The sequence below is a fragment of the Hypomesus nipponensis genome, chromosome 20 (genome assembly GCF_054491055.1).
Source record: "Hypomesus nipponensis isolate SF chromosome 20, ASM5449105v1, whole genome shotgun sequence".
In the NCBI taxonomy this organism is placed as follows: Eukaryota; Metazoa; Chordata; class Actinopteri; order Osmeriformes; family Osmeridae; genus Hypomesus; species Hypomesus nipponensis.
The window spans coordinates 8,750,921-8,767,458 of record NC_140380.1 but is presented as its reverse complement, the minus strand read 5'-3'; the positions used below and the strand labels follow the sequence as shown (position 1 = coordinate 8,767,458).

Below are 16,538 nucleotides of genomic sequence, written 5' to 3'. Positions count from 1 at the left end.
TTTTAAATCAAAGTAAATAAAATTAATTCAGAACACCACTGACGATGACAAAAGGTTCCTTATCAACACATCGTTTTATTGTGGGGGGCAAACAAGTAAAAACATTACACTGTTGATGGTGGTTCTTAAAAAAACTGTGTGTACAGGTCGCAACTGTTTACAGGGAAAAGTTATAAAGATATCTTACACTGAAATTAAAGTTTTTAACTGCATATATACGAGATGTTTGAATAACCAATGCAAGAATTTTGTTGGCAAAGAGCTCAACATGTTAAATTCTGGAAAACAGATCAATAAAATGTCTATGATAAATCCCACCTGAGTGAATCAACAACTGAAATACACCAACACATTTTAGAGAAATCCCTACGGGAAGTTAACAGGGGTTGTGACATTTACAAAAATATACTAAAACATTCAAACAGATCAGATGATGCGATCTCCCTCTACAACACCTTGTATCTTCCTTTGCTGGTCGGTTGGTAAGAGTTTTGCTGTGAAAAGAAAAGTTACAGAAAACAGTCAAGAGAAAATAAACCGTTGAAAACCCAGGAGCTGACATGAGTGGAAGGCATTACTAGTAGAGAGAGAGGCAGAGAGACACTGGAAGGCATTACTAGTAGAGAGAGAGGCAGAGAGACACTGGAAGGCATTACTAGTAGAGAGAGAGGCAGAGAGACACTGGAAGGCATTACTAGTAGAGAGAGAGAGAGAGCCTGGAAGGCATAACTAGTAGAGAGAGAGGCAGAGAGACACTGGAAGGCATTACTAGTAGAGAGAGAGGCAGAGAGACACTGGAAGGCATTACTAGTAGAGAGAGAGGCAGAGAGACACTGGAAGGCATTACTAGTAGAGAGAGAGCCTGGAAGGCATTACTAGTAGAGAGAGAGGCAGAGAGACACTGGAAGGCATTACTAGTAGAGAGAGAGAGCCTGGAAGGCATAACTAGCAGAGAGAGAACTTACAAGTCTGATGAGCTCTTCCTTGATCAGGCGTGTGATCTCAGCCTTGGCCTTCTGAACGGCAAGCTCATTAGCACCTGGCAAAACACAACACCATCACAATGCAAATCACCAAACAACACAAATCGCCACATCACTCCAGCTTAGAGAACCTGCAACCACGCCACAGAACCATTCACTAGGTGGAGAAGAAGGTAACATTTAATTACCTGCTTTCAGACAAAGTTCACTATAAAACGACATAATAGTTATAATTCAGCAATAATAATTTGAAGTGATAAGTGTGTAAGTGTCAGAGTACGTAGTCTTCTGCCCACCGTGAGTAAGTCAGTAAATCTTCACATGACTGTAAACTAGTCCTGATAATAAACCAACTGTTGATCAACATTCGTGATGGTGTAAATGTTAAGTATGTTGAGTGTAGCGGTGAGCATGTTAGCGAGGATCGTAGAGGTGTAGGTGCGAGCGGCGTACTCTCTATGGCCAGGTAGATCTTGCGCTCCCCCTCCTTGGGCTCCTTGCCCGGGGGGAAGTAGGTTCCCCGGATGGTGATGGCTGCCTCAGAGTACTCTCCAATCCTCTGCAGGGCTTCTTTGGACGTCACCTTCCACCTGGCAGTCTGGGGGGGGGGAGGGGCGAACACACGCACATGAATCGTTGGGTTTCCACCAAGAGGACAAATCCAGATAGCCGACTAACCCCTCCCTAAACGAAACGCCCAGCCGTGAAGTTCCCAACAAACAAGCTTCAACCTCGCCACCAAACAAGACACGGGAGACGGGATCAGAACCGCTGGCCGTCCAGACAGGAAGTGTCTCTCTCACCTGGGGGAAGTCGTTAATCTCCAGCTCCTCCTCGTATCTCTTGACAGTCTCCGCCTGCTCGGCGGCCTGGCGTTCCTCCTCCAGCTTCTCCACGGGGATGTAGTTGAGCTTGGCGTTGATCTTCTCCGCCAGCTGCTCCGCGATCGTCTTGGCCGACACCGAGGGCGCCAGGATGGTGCCGCCCCTCAGGATGGCGTTGGTGGCCTGCTGCATCACATCCTGCCCAGACACAGAGGGGAAAGGAGGGAGAGAAAGGAGGAAAAGGAGAGATGATTGCTTTTGTTTTCATTTACATGTTACATGGGCAAACATATAAATGTGAGCATACGCACATATTATAGAACAAAGATTAAAGCTTAATCTCAGACGACACACACACAGGTCCCCGGTCCCCTACCTGGGCCTCTGCTCCGAGGTTCTTCTGGGCGTTGATGCGCAGGGCTAGCCTCTTGGCCATCTCCAGCTTCTGGATGTTTCCGGCGGACGGAGCCCCGAGGTTAGCCAGCCCCCCTGCGGCCGCCACCGCTGCTGCCATGGCCCCCATGCCCCCCCCGGCCCCCCCCGGGGCGGATAGGTCCTTCACCCTCTTCTTGGAGTTGAACATGCTCTCGATCTGCTCGTCGATCTGAAAGGTCAAAGATGGAGGGGGTTAGGTGTTAAATTTTAGTACATTTTGCTCTACATTGTTGTAGCTTTGTGAGTTTTATAAAACTGTGCTCAACCTCAATTTGTCACGTCATGTGTCGGACAGGACATAGTCTTTTGTCAGATAGCTAAACCTAACTTAGGATTTTAGTTTCCGTTGGACCCACACAAGTACAAGAGTCTGAAACGAGCTTGCGTGGGTGTATTTGATTTAGAACACCCAGACGGGTAACTCACGTCCAAGGCCCCGTCCTCGTCGTCGGAGTCCTGCAGACCCAGCGCGGCCTTCTGCAGCTTCTTCCTCTCATTGGCCAGCGCGTGTTCCGTCTCGTCGAACTTGAAGCCCTTCCCAGAGAACCCACTGCTGCTCTTGATGCTTTTCCCTTCCTGGAGACATGGAAACAACTTTCCGAGTCAACAAGGAAACAACTTCCAGGTCGCTACGATGAAATGGGCAAACATTTGGTCATATATGTTTTAGTAACGGTAACAGGGGCAGTGAGGAGGAAATTTGTTATCTAGGAACATCTGGTTGCTAGTTCAGCTTCGTGCTAGTTCAGCTACGTGCTAGTTCTGCTACATGCTAGTTCTGCTTGCTGCTCACGGCTTTTTGCTGGTCTTTGAAGGAGGCCCACAGCTTCTCCAGCTCTGGAGGGACCGGAGACCCAGACAGCTCCAGCGCCTTGAGGATGTCTCCGGCGTAGCGCACCTGGTCCTCTGTGATGAAGGTGTAGGCAAAACCCTGAGGAGACAGCAAGGAGGGTGGTGGGGGGGGGCAGATGAGCAGAAGAATACATCGCTATAGAAACAAAACGATTCTAACAAGCTCTGAACCCCCCCCCCCCCCCCCCAATTCAGACAGAGAAAAAAAATAAAAAACTTGGAAGTCTGGCGTGCATCCCTTCCAGAACTGGCTGAACTCTGACCTTGTTCCCTGAACTGGCTGAACTCTGACCTTGTTCCCTGAACTGGCTGAACTCTGACCTTGTTCCCTGAACTGGCTGAACTCTGACCTTGTTCCCTGAACTGGCTGAACTCTGACCTTGTTCCCTGAACTGGCTGAACTCTGACCTTGTTCCCTGAACTGGCTGAACTCTGACCTTGTTCCCTGAACTGGCTGAACTCTGAGCTTGTTCCCTGAACTGGCTGAACTCTGACCTTGTTCCCTGAACTGGCTGAACTCTGAGCTTGTTCCCTGAACTGGCTGAACTCTGACCTTGTTCCCTGAACTGGCTGAACTCTGACCTTGTTCCCTGAACTGGCTGAACTCTGACCTTGTTCCCTGAACTGGCTGAACTCTGACCTTGTTCCCTGAACTGGCTGAACTCTGACCTTGTTCCCTGAACTGGCTGAACTCTGACCTTGTTCCCTGAACTGGCTGAACTCTGACCTTGTTCCCTGAACTGGCTGAACTCTGACCTTGTTCCCTGAACTGGCTGAACTCTGACCTTGTTCCCTGAACTGGCTGAACTCTGAGCTTGTTCCCTGAACTGGCTGAACTCTGAGCTTGTTCCCTGAACTGGCTGAACTCTGACCTTGTTCCCTGAACTGGCTGAACTCTGAGCTTGTTCCCTGAACTGGCTGAACTCTGACCTTGTTCCCTGAACTGGCTGAACTCTGACCTTGTTCCCTGAACTGGCTGAACTCTGACCTTGTTCCCTGAACTGGCTGAACTCTGAGCTTGTTCCCTGAACTGGCTGAACTCTGAGCTTGTTCCCTGAACTGGCTGAACTCTGAGCTTGTTCCCTGAACTGGCTGAACTCTGAGCTTGTTCCCTGAACTGGCTGAACTCTGAGCTTGTTCCCTGAACTGGCTGAACTCTGAGCTTGTTCCCTGAACTGGCTGAACTCTGACCTTGTTCCCTGAACTGGCTGAACTCTGACCTTGTTCCCTGAACTGGCTGAACTCTGACCTTGTTCCCTGAACTGGCTGAACTCTGAGCTTGTTCCCTGAACTGGCTGAACTCTGAGCTTGTTCCCTGAACTGGCTGAACTCTGACCTTGTTCCCTGAACTGGCTGAACTCTGACCTTGTTCCCTGAACTGGCTGAACTCTGAGCTTGTTCCCTGAACTGGCTGAACTCTGACCTTGTTCCCTGAACTGGCTGAACTCTGACCTTGTTCCCTGAACTGGCTGAACTCTGACCTTGTTCCCTGAACTGGCTGAACTCTGACCTTGTTCCCTGAACTGGCTGAACTCTGACCTTGTTCCCTGAACTGGCTGAACTCTGACCTTGGTCCCAGAACGGGCTGAACTCTGACCTTGTTCCCAGAACTGGCTGAACTCTGACCTTGTTCCCTGAACTGGCTGAACTCTGACCTTGTTCCCTGAACTGGCTGAACTCTGAGCTTGTTCCCTGAACTGGCTGAACTCTGACCTTGTTCCCTGAACTGGCTGAACTCTGACCTTGTTCCCAGAACGGGCTGAACTCTGAGCTTGTTCCCTGAACTGGCTGAACTCTGACCTTGTTCCCTGAACTGGCTGAACTCTGACCTTGTTCCCTGAACTGGCTGAACTCTGACCTTGTTCCCTGAACTGGCTGAACTCTGACCTTGTTCCCTGAACTGGCTGAACTCTGACCTTGTTCCCTGAACTGGCTGAACTCTGACCTTGTTCCCTGAACTGGCTGAACTCTGACCTTGTTCCCTGAACTGGCTGAACTCTGAGCTTGTTCCCTGAACTGGCTGAACTCTGACCTTGGTCCCAGAACGGGCTGAACTCTGACCTTGTTCCCAGAACTGGCTGAACTCTGACCTTGTTCCCTGAACTGGCTGAACTCTGACCTTGTTCCCTGAACTGGCTGAACTCTGACCTTGTTCCCTGAACTGGCTGAACTCTGACCTTGTTCCCTGAACTGGCTGAACTCTGACCTTGTTCCCAGAACGGGCTGAACTCTGACCTTGTTCCCTGAACTGGCTGAACTCTGACCTTGTTCCCTGAACTGGCTGAACTCTGACCTTGTTCCCTGAACTGGCTGAACTCTGACCTTGTTCCCTGAACTGGCTGAACTCTGAGCTTGTTCCCTGAACTGGCTGAACTCTGAGCTTGTTCCCTGAACTGGCTGAACTCTGACCTTGTTCCCTGAACTGGCTGAACTCTGAGCTTGTTCCCTGAACTGGCTGAACTCTGACCTTGTTCCCTGAACTGGCTGAACTCTGACCTTGTTCCCTGAACTGGCTGAACTCTGACCTTGTTCCCTGAACTGGCTGAACTCTGACCTTGTTCCCTGAACTGGCTGAACTCTGACCTTGTTCCCTGAACTGGCTGAACTCTGAGCTTGTTCCCTGAACTGGCTGAACTCTGACCTTGTTCCCAGAACGGGCTGAACTCTGACCTTGTTCCCAGAACTGGCTGAACTCTGACCTTGTTCCCTGAACTGGCTGAACTCTGAGCTTGTTCCCTGAACTGGCTGAACTCTGACCTTGTTCCCAGAACGGGCTGAACTCTGACCTTGTTCCCAGAACTGGCTGAACTCTGACCTTGTTCCCTGAACTGGCTGAACTCTGACCTTGTTCCCTGAACTGGTTGAACTCTGACCTTGGTCCCAGAACGGGCTGAACTCTGACCTTGTTCCCAGAACTGGCTGAACTCTGACCTTGTTCCCTGCTCGGCCCGTTCGCCCCGCCCTGTGGACGTAGTCTTCGTAGTGGTTGGGGCAGTTGTAGTTGACCACCAGGATCAGGTGCTTGATGTCCAGGCCCCTGGCCGCCACAGACGTGGCCACCATCAGACGGCAGGTGCCGTTCTTGAAGTCGTTGATGATGCTGTCTCTGTCGTACTGGTCGATGCCTGAAAAACACCAGCCCGGAACACACGGATCAGATGGCTGAGCGGTGAGGGAGTCGGGATAGTAATCAGAAGGTTGCTGGATCGATTCCCCGCCGTGCAAAATGACGTTGTGTCCTTGGGGAAGGCACTTCACCCTACTTGCCTCGGGGGGGAATGTCCCTGTTCTTACTGTAAGTCGCTCAAGATAAGAGCGTCTGCTAAATGTAAATGCTTGGTCGTGAATCGCTTCAGACTCCCCTCCCCTTCTTAACAGCTCCGCTTACACTTCGGTTCCCACTGCTGATTACAGCTCGATATTATTCATCTTCTAGGACCTTGGCGTCAAGCCGCGTTCACGCAAAGGCGGCACAACCAATAGCATGACAGGCGAAAGCGCTGTCACGGATCTGTTCCACGTACCTCCGTGCAGAGACATGCAGGGGTAGGAGGCCTTCATGAGATCTTTCAGCAGCCCGTCGGCGTGCTCCTGCTTGTCCACGAAGATGATGACGCTACCCTTCTCCTGGTAGTGACCCAGGATCTCAAGCAGCTTCAGGAACTTCTTGTCCTCTTCGATCACCAGCTACACACACACACACACCAAGGCAGAGGGTTAAGCCGGTGAAACGTTGCAAAGGAGATCATGAACAATATCTACGATAACAAACGGCATCTACGATCACAAACGGCATCTACAATCACAAACGGCATCTACGATCACAAACGGCATCTACGATCACAAACGGCATCTACGATCACAAACGGCATCTACGATCACAAACGGCATCTACGATCACAAACGGCATCTACGATCACAAACAGTCTCAGGAGCGCCTCCTCACCACGTGCTGCTCCACGTCAGAGCAGACGACGCTGCGCCCGCCCACCTGCACCTCGATGGGCTTGGACAGGATGCGGCGGGCCAGCGCCTCCATGGCCCTGGGGAACGTGGCGGAGAACATGACGGTCTGCCGGTCCGGCCGCACGTTGTCCATGATGCGCATCACCTGGGGGAGGGGTGGGGGTTTGGGGAGGATTGTGATTCAGGGTTAGGTAGGTTTTGGATACCATCTAACAATGTGTGGCTTTCAAAACAGTTTCACGTCAAAATTCGACTATATTTTTACAACTGTCATACATCAGATAGATGTAGTGGGAGTGTGAAAGTACGCCATGCTTTAGATGTGGTGTGCAGATTACTTCCCCCTAGGGTTGGCAGCCAAGCGGTGTGAGAAGAGAGTCGCTGTGGGTTACCTGTGGTTCAAAACCCATGTCGAACATCCTGTCAGCCTCGTCCACAACCACGTACGTGACCCTGCGCAGGTTGGTGACGCGACCTGGACACCCGGGGAGAAACGGCAACAGGAGGAAACGGTCACATATCGAACTCCCAGAATCTCTCGTAACACCAAACCTAACATTACAGCTATCTAACGGAGGTTAAAAAGTAACAGCTTAACAAACCCCCCAAAAAAGACGCAAGACTTTTCAATAAAAATATATACAGTCGCTAAGGACTACTTTTAAGTGGCCAGATTATTCGGGTGCGTTTGTCTTGTCTCTCGTCTTGCGTACCATCTCAGAGGAAATGAGGGACCTGTAAATGTCTGAACTGAACAGCCACATGATACAATAAAAGAGATGGGGGTCACATCAAGCATTATCTGAGCGCCTTTTCACCTACAAAAGAAACATATTAGAGATTACCTCGCATGTGTGGAAGATTCACATTATAATCTAGACCATACTAAACCATTAAATAATCTAATTGATCAACAATTAACGTTTACTTATACAGAGTTGCATTTATTGACTGGTAACATCTGGAACAGACACATTCTGAAACAGCTTCGTATTACACACAAGCGGACAAGACAATATGTCACACACAGACAAACTCCAGACAAGCGAAGAGAGATTTTTGCCGTTATCTTGTAGTTTCCCTTAAAACGTCCTTCACCGCTGTCTCCACCTACCTGAGGCCGCCATGACGGCTCATCCTCCCCTCATACGACTCGTTGCGGAGGTGAGTCCCAAGACAGTCAAATAATGTCGACAGTTGAGTAAAAATGGCGGCAACTCATTTGTACCTGTACACTTTCCATGCTAGGCAGGACAATCACACCCAAGTATCAATCTGCAGTGTCTGTTTTAACCTCCCCTCTCCTCCTCCACTTCCCTCCCCTCCTCCACTTTCCTGAACAATTGATGTACTACCGAGCATCTGATACCGTAAATTCAACGCATTTTTCACCCCAAAAATAATCAGAGAACCGATTACTTTAACCTTAACGACAAGGGACGGGTAAACCTCCAAAACGTACAATATGTACAATAAGTATCGCTTACAGACACCACAAGAAAAGCAGAGACTGCAGATGTCCCTTCCTGGCCTCTTCATCATCATCATACTCAGACAGATCCAGATCAGGGACTCACCGCTGTTGGCCCCGAGCATGTCAATCATCCTCCCTGGGGTGCACACGATGATCTCCGCCCCCCTCTTCAGCTCTGCTATCTAGACCACGAGGACAGCACAGCACATCCAGGTTAGAGAGAGAGCTTAGCATTGTCCAATCTGATCACACATCTAACTAAACCCGTTATCCCATACCCCTGGATAGTATCACGTACAATTATTTAACGTCGCATTTTTACTTTACAGCTTCTCGTTAAAATCAACACCACTCATGTTTCAAGCTGCAGTGTGACTGCTGGTGTGTGTGTGTGTGTGTATTCACCTGTTCGCTGATCCCCGTGCCTCCATACACACACACCACGCGTAGTCCCAGAGGCTTGGAGAACTTCTTGCACTCCTTGGTGATCTGCAGCGCCAGCTCGCGGGTGGGGGTCATGATCACAGCTGGGTGGAAGAGGGAGGGGGAGGAGAACGCAAACCGTTTCATTCAAAGTGACGTACAGGGGGGATTTGAACTCAATCGATCTGCAGACAAACGCTCTAACCACCGAGCTGTTTTAGTGCAGCGTAAGCCCATTTTAAAAGAACAGACACTGGTTATTGTTTTTCTGCACGAGTGGATGAATGGGTGAATTCATGTATGGAAGGGGGTGGATCCTCACCCATTCAGGCATGGATACATGAATGGGTGGATACATGAATGGGTGGATGGACTTACAGAGGGGCCCCTCCCCCTCCTCCAGAGGCCTCTGGTCCAGGATGTGTCGGTACATGGGCAGGAGGAAGGCGATGGTCTTGCCGCTGCCCGTCTTGGCGATGCCAATCAGGTCCCGGCCAGACATGATGGCAGGGATGGCCTGGGCCTGGATGGGGGTGGGCTTCTCATAGCTGTGCCTGGAGGGACACAAACAAGCATGTCAGACTAGAAGTTTCCGTCCCACCAACACGGTAGGTCGGGACACCTTATTTGAGTATGTTTGCCATGCCCTTGATAGACAATGTAGTCAGGTGGCTGAGCGGGCTAGTAATCTGAAGGTTGCCAGTTCGATTCCCGGCCGGTGCACATGACGTTGTGTCCTTGGGCAAGACACTTCACCCTACTTGCCTCTGGGAGAATGTCCCTGTACTGACTGCAAGTCTCTCTGAATAAGAGCGTCTGCTAAATGCCTGAATGTATTTTACCTGCTTGGTATTTTTCAGTCTTTCCCACCCCAATAATTTGGCCTATTTTCAACCCATAAATCCATGGGAACTTCTACATGCCTACATTTCTATCACCATCTAACACTTTCTAACACCATGACAAACCCCATACCTTTTCAGAGCACTGAGGATCTTCATGGAGGTTCCACACTGAACCCAGGACTTGATGGGCTTGGGGCAGCCCTTCCCCTTCACCATGATGCCTTCCAGCTCCAGTCTGTACACGTTCACCTCTGCAAACCAGGGACAGGGTTATGGTTAGGTAGCTATGGGGTCAGCATGGGGGGGCTCACACAAAGAGGGTCTTGGCCCTTCTCTCCAACACACACACACCTTCCGGGGACATCTTTCCCAGCTCTGGCACCTCCACGTAGAAGTTCTTGCGGTACGGCTCGTACTCGATCTTTTGGTGGTCGACCGGTTCCAGAACCTTCCGCTGCTTGGTCTGGTAGCCGGTCAGCGCGGTCTGGAGATCCACTTCCTCCTCCTCCGAGGAGTACTGAAAAGAGAACAGGAAGTGATGTCACATCGGGTCATGCCGAGACCGGCCTTTTCAGAGAACAGAGAGGACTATAATGTCAGCCAACTCTTTCTCTAATGCTCGTCTCTCTCTCTCTCTCTCTTTACCTCCATTGCATCTTGGTCATTCTCCATCAGCTCTCCCTTCTTCTTGTGTGTGTGTATTCCTTTTTTGGTCTTGAGGACGGTCATAACCTTGGTTACGGTCATCCCCCCCTTCTATTTAAAATAAGAGAATCCATCAAATACACTGTTAAGGATCCCAGCTGAAACCAACACATTGTAAAAACCAGAGATGTAAAACAAAGATGGCGGCTCTCCGGGAGACGAACAGACGAACCTTGTCCCCCTTCATGGCGCCCATGTTGAACTTCTTGACTTCCTCCTTCACCTCCTCCATGTAGGCGTCCAAAGGATCCAGCTCGTCCTCAGCTTCCTGTTCCATAGGAGTCTCCTTCTCTTTCTCCTTCTCTTCCTCCTCCTTCTCTTCCTCGTCGTCCTCCTTCTCCTCCTTCACCTCTTTCATTTTGGGCTCCTTTCCCTCGCCTCCCTCCTCCTCCTCCTCATCTTCATCCCCGTCGGCGGGAGCCGGACCCTCCTCGTCGTCATCTAAAAACAAGAAGAAGAAGATCGAAGGCAGATCGACGTTTTAAACCACGGGGGGTTTTCAGAGAAGGCGGGGAAAAAAAAGAGAAATCAAAGTTGTCCGTTTCTCACCGTCATCATCTTCCAGGCTCCACTTCTTCCCCTGTTTCATCTCCTCCAGCTCTCTCTTGATCTCCCCGATGTTTTCTATGGCCTTCTTCCTCTGCTCCTCTCTCCATTTCTCCACTCGCTCCTTCCTCTTCCTCATCTCCTCCTCCAGCTTGTTCTGGTCGAAGTCTTGCTGCGGGGACAGATCGAGGGGGCGCGGAGGGGTCGCTCGGTTTTTTGAGACATGGCATACATGCATGCATTTAATTTTATGACGCTGCTTGGTAGCGGGACTCACGTCTTCAACTTTCTCCTCCTCTTTCTCTTCTTTTATCTTTTTCTTCTCGGAGGAGCCTTCAGGATTGTCCTTCTCTTTGCTTTTGGACCTACAGCAATCGAGGGAATTGAAGATTTCACGTTATGATATTTTGGAATGTGAAATGACCCGACTAATAACCTCAACTAGGGTTAATGTGCCTGGTATTTAATGTACTTTTCCTCTGTCTTCCTGCTTTTGCTGGGGCTGGCTGATCGTGACCGCCTTCCCCTGCTTCTACTTTTGGACCTCCGCCTGTCGCGACTGCGGGATCTCCTTCTCTCACGGCTCCTGGAGCGCCTGCATCAAGCCACAACAACATAAGAACACACTCATATAGGCAAATTTCTGTTAATGATTATCTCCATCACACACACACACACACACACACACACACACACACACACACACACACACACACACACACACACACACACACACACACACACACACACACACACACACACACACACACACACACACACACACACACACACACACCTTGGGTGCTTCCTATCTCTAGACCGTGATCGACGTCGTTCCCGACTCCGTGACCGCTCCCGCCTGGTCCGGTCCCTGTCGCGATTCGCTACCCGGTTATCTTTCTTTGATCGTTTATCTGGGGAACGACTTTTAGACCGACTTCCCGATCGTCCTCTTGACGCAGAGCGTTTCCTGTAATGTCTGAAAAATATGTAAAACGGTAATTGATCAAATGACCAACAATGCTAAACTGCATTCGAATATTTGCATTTCATAAAAATAACCTGCTCAATAATAGCCAGTTGAGTGGCTTTTTTACCTATCTTGCTGACTAGACTCCATTGGTTAGCTAAGACTAGCGTGCTAGCACTCGCACATCCACGACGGGGAAGCAATATCCTTTCTTATTTAAACAATTAAAAAAAGATAGCAGTGATATGAAGTTGAGCAATTCTGACTTACCTCGACTCTCTCCCCATGTTCATATAGTTGCTTGAATTTCGATGTTTAATGGTAGCTTTATTGCTAAAACTTCAACATTGTTTTCATGCGTTGTTGTCTGGTCCGGTTATTCGCAATTTACGTCAGAGAGATGCGACAGTGCTTGTGAACAAACGCGCTCAAACGCGCCGCCCTAGTGCTTGGAGGTCGTAGTTAACAGAGACCTAACAAAAATGGGTTTTTTTTCCATTGAAACGTATTGCCCTTTCGGACTGTGTCGCAAAAACGTAGTCTTTTTGGGATAGGTTCTCTCTACAAAAGACAAAATATACGATTATGGGGGAGTTTTATTAATTTTACACACATTTATTCCAGTATATTTTGTAGCTATTAAGAGGTTTATTTTAGTTAATAGATTCAGTATTTCACATACCAGTAAACACTCATAAATAAAGCAACCTAGAGTTCAAGTAATTGAACACAATTATCTTGTAAATATCTGAAACCAAACAGCAAACCATAAAGGACTCAAATGCAATTACAAACAAGCCACCGACACACCAAATAAATTAATTTTAATAAAATGTAGAATCAGCAGTTAAGTAACACGATAAAGAGAGAGTTAAATAAAAAGAGAAAAAAAACGATAGTGAAATTGTTTGAGAAAGAAAACATTGCAAAGCAATGTTTGACTGTTGCTTCACCTGCCGAAGTTCTCATGCAAAGACACACAAAAGCTTGTAAGATCCCACTGTGTCCCAGTAAATAACACACCCACGCACACTTTCCAAATGAATACCGGGACAGTTTCTACACTCTTACACAACTGCCCCCGGGGTTATGCATGTACAAGAAGCTGACGGTTATTCGGGCTTACAAGGGTGCAAGTACAGCTTTAAACATTCAGCAAAAATCAATAACGGCAAATTGCATTTCCAGTCCTCCCTGTGACGTGTGTATGTTTATATATTCACCTGGGGAGAGATCACAAGACTACACGGACGTCACGTAACACTTATTGTGTGGTAACTTGAAGCAGCTCCTATGGGTTTATATATTTCAAACCAATGTCAACACATACAAAAGTTAGCACATCTCAACGCATGTCAAACCCTCTATCCCGTTACGCCCGCTTTCTACAGATGAGTATTCACCCTCAGGTTCTGTCTCCAACTCTGGATATGAAATGACCTGGTGAACGAGGCGAGTTTGATTCATTCCTCAGTTTCTACTCCTGGGACTGCCCCAGGGGTGTGGCTGCAGCGGTGAGGATAAATCAAGCGCACCCCAAGTATTGTTTGCAAATCGTAGTGTAACCCCAAGCTTGAATAGCAGATGGAGGGGGGTGCGGTGTGGGTCAGGGGTTACGGCAAACGATCAGGGGTACACCTTTCGACACCCTTTTTTTTCCCCCGACGACGACGATGCTTGGCGGGCTCCCTTTCCTCACTGCGCCTCCTCTGAGCCAATCAGCACGAGGATCTCGTGACAGAGGACGAAGGTGAAGAAGTAGATGCAGAGGTCGGCGAAGACGTCGCCCATCCTCCGGTATGTGTCCATGGAGCGGTTGATGACCTCCGCGGGGATGCCCGACAGGAGCAGCGCGGCTGTGAGGACCGTGGTCTGGACCTTCTTCTCCACCTGGAGGAGGGAGGAAGAGGAGGATGAGGAGGGAAGATAGGAGAGAGGAGGAGAGGGAGGAAGAGGAGGAGGAGAGGGAGGGAGGGATGAAGAGGAGGAGGATGAGGAGAGGGAGGAAGAGGGGATATGAGGGAGAGGGAGGAGGAGAGGGAGGAGGAGGAACAACCGAAAAAGAGAAGATGAAGTGAGAGATGGAGAAGGATGCCACTACTTCCACACTTTTTATGTGTCAAGAAAAAGATTTAGCATGGCTGAGTGGTAGAGAATCGGACTGCAGATCAAACGGTCAAAGATTCAAATGCCCCCCTTGTATGTCGCCGTAAACTCACCTTTGGAAAGTACTTGAACAGGCCCATGTAAGCCAACTCCAGAGTAAGAAACGGAGCAAATATTGACTGCAAAAGAGAAGAAAAGAAAACCACACATTAGTAAACAAAACACAATTCCCATTTCCTCAGCATCTACCATCTGAAGAACATATCGCTGAACATCGAACATGAGTGTTTCTTTCTAAAATGCCTGACATTGGAATTAAATGTGAGTTGCTGACTGAAGCGTTGACCGAACGTGGACTCACCAGGTACTTGCAGACGAAGACCCTGACGAAGATGGCGAGCAGGATGCTGCCCACCATTCTGAACAGCCTGAAGGAATCCAACTCCTCCGGGTCAGAACTCCCCTCCTGAGCCGGCTTCTCATTGGCCAGCTGGCCCCTGAGCTTCATTGCGTCATCAAAACGGGACAGATACTTCTGCAGGCCTCTACGTGGGGAGCGGTTTGGCTCGTCCGACGACAGTTCCCCCCTCGGCCTCTGACGGACCCCTGCTGCTCCCACCACAACCTCCTCCTCCACCCCCATACCACCAACCCCGCCCAGCATCTCACTGCTATCAGGCTGGGGGGACCCCCTCCGTTCTGGGGTGGCGTTGAGGGAGTGGCTTCTGGTGCTGCTGGTGATCTCTGGGACGAACGGAGACAGTCGGGGTGAGGCGGAGGATGGGGAGGTCCATGCGTCACTTCCGTCCAAGTCCAGGTGGAACTTGGGTTCTGTGACGCCTCTGGATGCCCCTGTTGGGACAACGCAAACATTGGAAAGCAAGAGAGTCCTATTAGCTAGTGCAACTCTTATACACGTCGTTCATGTGAGAATGCCTGGGACGGCGGCTAGGCTAGCATAAACAGCTACAGCTAACACAGGCTGGCAAGTGGATTCAGGCTGATTGAAGGCGAGTTCGGATAAACAGAAAAACGAAGCAATACTTATTTACCGTTGGTTTCCGACTCAATTTTGGTGAAACCCACAATTCTGTTCATCCTGTCTTCGGAATTCATAAGCAATTTTCGCCTCCGAATTTCTGCTCTTTTCTGCGCAGCAGAGAGAGGGCTTCTCTCTTCGGGGCTTTTCGGACTACTTTCGCCTGTCGACTCCATCTCTTTCCAGATTAGTTGTTCTACTACAACTACTAAAACCCTAGAATTGAATGAATGCACAACCCCAAATCATCAGATTACTGTATTAACGCTAGAACTGCCTTCATCGGCTCGAGTTGCATTGTCTGAAGTGCTGGTTACTGCGCACGTTGATGACCTCATCTCCTCCGGCGAACGAAGCGCGCGCACGGTCAATTACCACACCGCATTAAGATTACGCTGCTAACCCAGTTGGCCCGTCATCATGAGTTTGCTTGTTTGAAACTCTTTCAATACAGAGAAACTCAGTGCATGAAGACCTCATGAGGCACCCAATTAATAATTGAAATATAGGCAGCTGTTTAAAAGTAACACACACGTTGTATAGAACTAGTATTTATTTGAGAAATGTACATACATGAACAGAATGTGACGCAAGTACAAATGCCGTCTTAATTCATTAAGACAGATTCACATAGATTAGGAGGACAACAGACAACTGCTGGGCTTGTCAAAAGTACAAATAGATAACCAGCAGCAGTTAACATTTAGTTAACCATAGGAGACTAACTGACAGTGTCATGTTCAAATCATATATGTATGTTTCTCACACCTGGACCCTCTAAGGCATAGCATTTATGTGACATGTTCAGTTGCAAACCGGGGGTGAAACATTTAATCGATGAAACAAACAAAGCCATTCTTATTCATCTTTAGGGAGATTTAACTTTTAGTCAAATGATGAAAACGTTTTAGGTTGTTGCTGATCCAAGACACAAGGTTGACTGAGGGGAAGAAAAAAAAAACTTCAGTGTGCCTTTTCTTGTCCAGTCCATGACACAAACCACAACTAGCGTTAAAAAAATCCCAAACAATTTATTTGTCTCATTTCACCATAATATTTTCATACTAAAATCATCAATTTCTTACCATTATTATGTAGTACTGTCAATATACAAGTATCAATAAGCATGATTAAAGATCACAATGGCTTTTGTTATGTCTGTGTTAAAGAATTTCCTGTGTCCTATTATATTAAAATATTTCATATAGTTTGTATTTAAACAGAGGTTTAATAATAAAACTTGAGTTCCCATACAAGGCAATAACAGAATTTAATCAGGTTTGGGATTCTCATAAATTAAACAAAAACAAAACGTCTTCAGAGGTGTTTTATATGAAGAGAGAGAGAGAAAGAGGGATGAGAGAGAGAAA

At 48.5% G+C, this 16,538-nt stretch overlaps 2 protein-coding genes across 2 annotated transcripts; both read right to left on the bottom strand.

Moving 5' to 3' along the window:
• Positions 1-55: 55 nt before the first annotated feature.
• ddx46 (DEAD (Asp-Glu-Ala-Asp) box polypeptide 46) lies at positions 56-12,444 on the bottom strand. Its single transcript, XM_084683626.1, has 23 exons — positions 12,294-12,444; positions 11,850-12,032; positions 11,526-11,648; positions 11,331-11,418; positions 11,057-11,225; positions 10,680-10,948; positions 10,448-10,558; positions 10,154-10,319; positions 9,933-10,053; positions 9,336-9,511; positions 8,940-9,061; positions 8,638-8,716; positions 7,453-7,535; positions 7,041-7,205; positions 6,619-6,781; positions 6,026-6,219; positions 3,036-3,173; positions 2,669-2,818; positions 2,184-2,411; positions 1,787-2,005; positions 1,437-1,581; positions 966-1,039; positions 56-494 (listed from the first exon to the last, which is right to left on the bottom strand). The coding sequence occupies exons 1-23, from the start codon at positions 12,314-12,316 to the stop codon at positions 447-449; spliced, it is 3,237 nt and encodes a 1,078-aa protein (XP_084539752.1). The 5' UTR covers positions 12,317-12,444; the 3' UTR covers positions 56-446.
• A 376-nt stretch (positions 12,445-12,820) lies between these two features.
• Positions 12,821-15,511, bottom strand: camlg (calcium modulating ligand). Its single transcript, XM_084683654.1, has 4 exons — positions 15,182-15,511; positions 14,491-14,981; positions 14,243-14,308; positions 12,821-13,913 (listed from the first exon to the last, which is right to left on the bottom strand). Exons 1-4 carry the CDS (start codon positions 15,342-15,344, stop codon positions 13,719-13,721), a joined length of 915 nt encoding a protein of 304 aa, XP_084539780.1. The 5' UTR covers positions 15,345-15,511; the 3' UTR covers positions 12,821-13,718.
• Between the last annotated feature and the right edge of the window lie 1,027 nt (positions 15,512-16,538).

Bases quoted from the DNA above. Each gene is read 5' to 3' on its own strand.
- ddx46 (XM_084683626.1), bottom strand. From the start codon at position 12,316: ATGAACATGGGGAGAGAGTCGAG. The intron at 10,054-10,153 runs GTGTGTGTGTGT...CCTGGTTTGCAG, and splicing joins GGGAAAGATGTCCCCGGAAG to AGGTGAACGTGTACAGACTG. The intron at 7,536-8,637 runs GTGAGTCCCTGA...CCGGGTGTCCAG, and splicing joins CATGCTCGGGGCCAACAGCG to GTCGCGTCACCAACCTGCGC.
- camlg (XM_084683654.1), bottom strand. From the start codon at position 15,344: ATGGAGTCGACAGGCGAAAGTAGTCCGAAAAGCCCCGAAGAGAGAAGC. The intron at 14,982-15,181 runs GTAAATAAGTAT...TTGTCCCAACAG, and splicing joins AATTGAGTCGGAAACCAACG to GGGCATCCAGAGGCGTCACA. The intron at 13,914-14,242 runs GTGAGTTTACGG...TCCCTCCTCCAG, and splicing joins TGTTCAAGTACTTTCCAAAG to GTGGAGAAGAAGGTCCAGAC.